The sequence below is a fragment of the Hippocampus guttulatus genome, chromosome 21 (genome assembly GCF_054856545.1).
Source record: "Hippocampus guttulatus isolate MCC_2025c chromosome 21, RoL_Hgut_1.0, whole genome shotgun sequence".
Lineage (NCBI taxonomy): Eukaryota > Metazoa > Chordata > Actinopteri > Syngnathiformes > Syngnathidae > Hippocampus > Hippocampus guttulatus.
The window spans coordinates 6713446-6720910 of record NC_141281.1 but is presented as its reverse complement, the minus strand read 5'-3'; the positions used below and the strand labels follow the sequence as shown (position 1 = coordinate 6720910).

General features: G+C 41.5%; 1 protein-coding gene across 1 annotated transcript; it reads right to left on the bottom strand.

Annotated features, from left to right (window-relative positions):
- Window positions 1-2592: 2592 nt before the first annotated feature.
- LOC147186891 (C-C chemokine receptor type 3-like) lies at window positions 2593-6416 on the bottom strand. Its single transcript, XM_086102321.1, has 2 exons — window positions 6238-6416; window positions 2593-3445 (listed from the first exon to the last, which is right to left on the bottom strand). Exons 1-2 carry the CDS (start codon window positions 6414-6416, stop codon window positions 2593-2595), a joined length of 1032 nt encoding a protein of 343 aa, XP_085958447.1.
- Window positions 6417-7465: the final 1049 nt, after the last annotated feature.

Below are 7465 nucleotides of genomic sequence, written 5' to 3'. Positions count from 1 at the left end.
TCATGGGAATGAAAGATCCATGTTGTTTGTGACAAAATGTTATTGAAGCTAGAAAACACTCTCTTGACAGTGTGGAAGGAAAACCTTAATATTCTGTTTAGCTGACACAAAAACTCAAAATAGTTTGGATATTCCCAGTTTGAAAAAGGGCAAATCTCTCTGTTTATGCAGTACGGTATGGACATGTGATGAGTCGTCAACGTGCTGAAAATGCGACACCATGCATTTGTGACATCGCTCTCTATGGTGGGAATGTGAAGTTGAAGACTTTTGAGTGCATCTGATGGTGTTCGGAATCATATTGTGGTGTTGGGAATCAAGCGTTCTCTTGCTTTAATCAGGCGGCTGTTGACAGCAAACTGCCTTTGTTGGTGGAAGGTGCCACTTGTTGAAATACCGACTTAAGTGCAAGTAAATATGTTCTGTATCGTAAGGGTTTGTGATATTTGTAACACGTTCGGATTGCCATCCTTTGAAAATGTTTCGGAGTAATATGCTACCGACATCAGTGGTGGCCATATACTGTACTTTTAAACACGACTGTATGGCGAGTGTAACTTCAGCATCGGCGTCCCTCATACATGTTTGCGGTTTTTGTTTTTTTTCCATCTTATAAATACCTCTTTCCACTCCCCAGCGTCTTTGGCACAAGATTCCACTTCCTCTTTCCTCCCGCTTGTGTAATAACTAAACTCGTGAAATACAAGGCACCTCTTTCAAGCAATACTTTTGACTGTAGCTCATTTGTGACAGCTTCATTTCAGTGTTTCCCTATCTCTCCAACAAGTGGAGGGAGGCACAAGTGTAGGCGGGCAGTTTATCACCAGGCAGCATACACGGCGCGAAGCTCAGTTGAAGGGATTTAAAGCCAACCGAAGGCTGGAGGGTACTTCTGCTGGTGATCTACCACTGTTTTAAATCAGAGCTCATGCTGGGACTTCACAATGGCAATGTGATAAATGAAAGGCAACAGTACGGTTGGAAATGTAACATAAATTCTTTTCTTTTTTTTTACCGGTGTCATGTAGGCTATATATTTTCGCAACTAATCCTGGGCCAGGTTGTAATATTTCCTTGGAATGACTGTCACTGGAGTTGGGGTGATGAACACCAGCATCATTTACCCAAGAAAGGCGTCCCGTCTGTGTGCTGTGCCTCTAAATTTTTGAGAAGGCAGACGATCTTTATCAGCGGTCACCATCCTGACACTCACAGGCACCCGCCGGCCTCTCGGGATCACCTGAGTGTTCTAAAAATAGCTCACCTGTGGTGGGAGATTGTGATTTCCTTGGAATGTTAGAGAAGGGATCGCTGATAATTATTGGTAATATGTCTTGTCGAGACATGGAATGTTCGCATCGATGAATAGCGTCAATTGTTAATAACATACTGCATTATTGAAGGTAATTTGAACAAATGTGTTATTTCAGATGTTTTTATTCATAGCTACCAATAAGTTTCCAAAAAAAAAAAATGAAGCAACTCCACTTCACAAAGACATACTTTACATAACAAAACTTTGTTTGGGTGGATTTAGATAAAAACCCGAGGGTGAGACGCAACGCACAGAATTGGATTATTTGTAGGGAGGAATAAATCTCAAAAGGCTTATTTCACCTTTACTCTCCATCACATTCAAATGTGTTTAGTCTCTGAAGGCGTACTGTCAATGTTTTTTTTTTTTTTCCCAACACGACCGCCAAAGTTTGCATGTGCGGAGTTCTTGGCAGATTAGTTCAAGATAAGCACAACCGGGATCGACATTGAATCCGAATGATGAAATAAAAAGCTTGGTAAACATGGTACAGCAGGTGCAGAGTTGTTCACAAACAAACAAAAACCAGGTTGATACAAATACACAAATACAGAGGATGTATTTATCAATCAAAGTGAAAATAAAAGTAGCTCATAGGCAAATGAATGAAAAAAAATGCCCTACAATCGTGGTTGTTTATCAAAGGCTGCTGTTTTATTAACATAATCCTTTCTTGACCTTGCATTTTTTTTTTTTGGTCCGTATTATTTCATGTAGTTTAGTGACTCAAATTCAACTTGATCAGCCAAGGTGATTTAAATCACAGAGGACGAAATGTCACCAGGACAAATTTGTGGGCAGGACAACTGGTGTGCCAATGGAAAGCTTTCATTTTACAGAACCATTTTTTTTCTTCTCTATTTACCGGATACTGCTAGCATGTCTCCTCTGTATTTAGTCACCTTGACAAAGTTCTCACTGTGATCCTACTGAATGTTAAAAATAATAGCTTGCCTATTTATTCATCATAATTTTACTGGGCGCAACCGACGCTTCACACGAAAACGAATATTTGAGCGCGGTTGCTTTCGCGACTGTCAAATTATCGTTTTGCACGGCTGGCGCGGAGACAATTATTATTCTGATTAATTAATTAATATGAAGTGTTATGGAAAATTGATGGTTGTTTTTATTTTGTATGGCTAAACATGCTGGGTCACATTGACTTGTGGGAATTGTGTGTGTGACCAAAGATTCTTTCTTGAACTCGGCTGTTCAGAAAACATTTTCTGTAAATGTCATCTTAACGGTGTCAAGGAACCTTCCCATTCCTAAAACTAGTACGCCGTGCTTTTTGTGGACATATTGCTTCTGCTGTATTGAGAGCTTCTCAAAGATTTCTTGGATTTGGGGAAGTGTTTCAGGATCAGCTGTCTAAAGTAGGTCTGGAACTTTTTACCGACAAAAGTATAAAAGATGGGGCTGATGCAAAAGTAGATGTAAGCAAAGTTACGTGTGATGTGAAGGGCGTAGCTTCTCTCCCGCGCCTGCTCACAATTTGGGGATCCGCCGTGTATCAGGAGCACAATGTTGAATGGGGTCCAGCAAATGAAAAACAGCAGCACAATGACGAACACCAGCTTCACCGTCTTGAACTTGGCGACCAATTTAGACGAGATGACGGTGACGGCAATTCTCACGTAGGAGTAAACAATAATTGCCAGGGGGAAAAGAAAGAAAAGTATCAGTTGGAGGTAAAACCCAGATACTCTGACCCGAGACACGTCGATGGACGCAAAGTCTCCAGGATACTCTTGACAGTACGTCTTATTATTCATGTAATTGCTGAAAGTCGTGTGGAGAATCATGGGCTCGATGCACGCTAAACTACTGATCAACCACACCGCCAAACAGGAGACGACCGCGTAGCTTTGGTTCCTGATTCGAGATGTGCTCAAGGAGTACACGACGGCGAGGTGGCGGTCAAAGGTCAAAAGAGTCAGAAAAAGGACGGAACTGTAGAAGCCCAGATAGTAGACGGTGCCGACGACCTTGCACATGAGTTTGCCAAAGATCCAGTCGGAGAGCTGCATGTAGACTCCCAGAAAGGGAAGGCTGCTCATGAAGATCACCGAGGACGTCACCAGATTTACCAGCAGGATGTTAGTAACCGTGCCCACCTTTTCGAACCTAGAAACACCAGATCGACATCGGGGACCGGATGTTCACCGTCCCATGTGGATTAAAAAGCACACAATGTACAGTGACGCGTTGTTTTTGTGTGATTCATCACATTGAAACGCATTCGCTGAATAATCCCCCTCCCCCCATGCTTTGAAAATGACAGTTCGGTGTGTATTTCCGAGTACAGTGGATTATGGCCATTCACTGATTGTCGCAATCAGTGCACATTCATCTTAAGCAATTGGTGTCGAAACGTTTCAGGAGATGCCAAGGGGTTTCATGCAACGCCAGCTTGTACGACAACAATTCAAAGAAATAACAGGCTTGGATGCATCGGGATTTTCGAAGCCGATCATTTTCATCAGTTGCCGAGCTTGCCGGCACTGTGTGAGAGGCGACAAAGCAAAAAGAAGCGCAGCGCATCTCTTTCCAATTATTATCGACTGGACTCAATAAACAAGAACAAAATTATGACATGCCGAAATGATTAATTTATTGCTGTGCTGTTATTTTGCGGGCTTGACTTTTGTCAGGATGTTACGGCAACATTATGCTAACGTGTTTGACAGTTGCTGAGCGGGCTGAAAAATTTGCTATTGTCTCGATTTGATAATGCAGGCTGCATTGTGGAATACGACGATACCTCTTTTCAACGTACTGTACTCAGTTTGCTTAGCAACACTACTGGTGGAGGCACGGCGCAGTCCGAATTTTCGAAGTGGACGATTTCAACAATGATCGGTCATGGCAACAAAATCATGGCAGAGTTCGAGGCCAACAGATTGATTGAAAGATGATCGTAAATGGCTTCGGGGTGCGGCACATCCTGATCTGGTAGAGAGGCACTTTCCATTTTTGCGCGAAGTTCAAGTATTTTTATTTTGATTGTCATTTTTAGGGAAAGCGGAGAAAGCCTGGAAAAGAGCGCGTAAAAAAAAAAGAAGAAGGCTTCATCGTGTCAATCGGTCACACGCTTAATGCAGTCATCGCATCTTGTCCGGTTCATGAATTAATCGTATTCACCACGGTGCTATTTCGTTCGAAATAATGCCGCCTTGTAAGATTCCTACGAGCCGCGGATGTAAATACCTGGAAATAAAAGCTGTGAGACTGTTAAACTCCCGTTTGCAATTACAGCAGTTCACTCCATTTTGCCTCAATTGCTTCAAGCCGCCATTAATCAACAATCAATTCCACACAATTGAACACATTCTTAACGATCAATTAATCGATTATTATGCCCACCCCTGGTGTTAACGAACCATGTTACCGCCGCGATCATCCATTTTATGCATGGCATCAAGCTTTTAAACTGCTTAAATGTCTTTCACTTTCCAGAGTCCTGCAATAGTGACACATTTTAAACAAGTTTATTTCCATTCTTAAGGCGACGTAACTGGAATTTGAATCTTGTGAGCGTCGACACGTGTCGCCGGCTGTCCTTAACCCAGGCTAAAAAAGTACTAACGTTATAATTATGGTAAATTACATTTTCTTCAGAGCGTTTCCACCGGAGAAAATCAAGATCTTGAAAAATGTCCTTCAGTTTGATCCACGAACGCAAGAACATATCGTAGGTCATTGTACTGTCTTTGCTGCTCGTGTCTCTTTTATGTAATTACAAGGAGAAACTTTGAGCTTTGACGGGTCATTTTGAATCATATCTATGAGCCACCACTCTATATGGCTGAACAGACTCATCACTTATGATGCCTCACATTCATGAAATGCAAAAATGTGGAGTGGTACACTCAAAGGGAATGATTTCATAGCTGACATTTGCTTATCTTATTTGACTTAATTTCAGTTTGGGGACCTATCAGTATATTTATTTTATTTCTTTTTTTTGCCCATGAGATGACATAGACTGCCGCCTTGCATTTCCATAATTAGCCCATTGGAGTCCATTAGAGGAGATTTCTACCTTGAGGGGCCAGTAATTGACACCTATACGTGACACTGTACCGAAGCAACAACAACCCTACACGGAAACCACTTCTACTGTAATAAATTCACGCCAACGTTTGCAGATTACAGAGGTGGCTATTTGTCACTGAGGTAGATGCAATACATATCTCAATGAACTGCAAAAAGTCCAAAAAGAAACTGTACACACTTGTATTTTTTGTTGTTGTTGCGAATCTCATCGTCTCTTAGCGGATACCATCGAAAAAGGGTTTGTTCAATCATCTTGTGTTTGTTCGAAAGTTCAAGTGGCTTGCCTGCTTGGCTCCAAAATAACCTGGGCACGACAGTTTGGGCTCCCTCGTGGCTTCCTCATCAAGGCTTTCGCGTGGTACTTGTTTGTAGTCCTGAACTTCAATGGGTTTTATATCCTCTTCTGAATAATGAGCACAATGTAATTCCACACAAGTCTTTTCCAGCTCGCGTTCCATTGTGTTTCCTTGAACCTATTTTCTGTGATTCCAAAAGGCTGAATCAAGAACAGCGCTGAAGATGCCGAACAATGTGGAGGTGACCTTCGGTTTTGATTGAAAGTGTAGCCAAGTAGGTGAAGTGTGCATGGTGAACATTGGATTCTGTTCTCTGACAACCTAATTATATATACTCGGTGAAATCAATTATTGCTTATCAACCTGAGCAGCAAAATGTGGGCTAATTAAAAATAGCAAGGCATTGGCTCAAAGAGTTTTACTGTTTTGATGATCCCAGCCTTGACACCTTAATTGCCTTACATGGCTTTGGGACAGCAACATTTTAAAAAAACTCAGTTTTCTCTGGTTTAGTCCAGAGATGGACTCTGTGCATTCAATTTTTCAAGATGACACCCAACTCACCGATAGATGATGGTCAAGACAAGTCCGTTGCCAAAGAGACTGAAGAGAAACATGAAGTAGTAAAGGATGGACAGCTGAGCCCCCACATAGTTGTCAACATCCCCATCGCATGGCGCGACCAGTCGCGCCGGATCATCGCTGTAATTATCATAGTCATAATCGTATGTTGTCGCTTCCATCTTCGCCTGGACTGGAAGAAGTCAAATATGTCAGACAGACAAATGCTGTATTGACCTGATGGGATGAGTAAAATGAGCTACTATAAACTTGTTTGGTTCTACCAAACAAACACCACTCGAAAGTAAATAACCTTCAGGGGGGGGACCTCTTGCAAAAAGCCACAAATTATTTTTTTTTTGGAATGAATATCATGCTACGAGAGCTGACTTACCGTCTGGCCTTGTCCTTGTTGTCTGACTCTCAGGACTCGAGCGAAGCAGCGAGCTGACTCACAGTGACTTCCAGTCACCCTGTGATAAATCAGACGGCAAGGGGGAAGGAAGTATCCGGGAATAATAATAATTTTTGTGCGTGTGTGTGTGTGACTGCTGTTTGTTTTTTGGGAACTTGGAAGGCCTTTGGAATTTGTTTACATTTTGAATTTGTTGAAAAAGAAAAAAACATCGATGTATCTCGCTATGTGCGGGAGAAAGAGTTGAACCCTTGACCTCAAGACTGTGAGGTGAATGCGCTACCCACTTGCACACTGTGACGCCAAGACTGTTGTGTAGATATTAATGTCACATGTGTCATATGTCAGATCCATGGCAATCCTGAGGACATTCAATCTGGCGGTGCAGGTTCTGCCTCAAGCTGATGTCCGCCGCAGGGTCCACCTTGCCCACTCCCCTTACATTAAAAGATTATAATATGCCAACAGTGACAAGATAAGAATCATTTTGAGTGTGGAACTTTTTCTTAAAAATATAGAAATCATTTCAAATGGCAAAATAATACCAAGTTACTAATTAAAAATGGACTTTTACTCAAAATGAGGTCAGCGTATGAATACTATATATATATATATATATATATATATATATATATATATAATTTTTTTAACCCTTTCAGGGACAGCTTATCATGTTATCTGGTTTACAGGGTGCATGAAAGAGTTAATATACTTGATCTGTTTTGACTGAAATTATGTCACGTACTGTATAGGGATTTAGTATGTGTTCAGTGTTTGTCCACTCGACAACACTCGAGCTCACAATATTTATTGTCA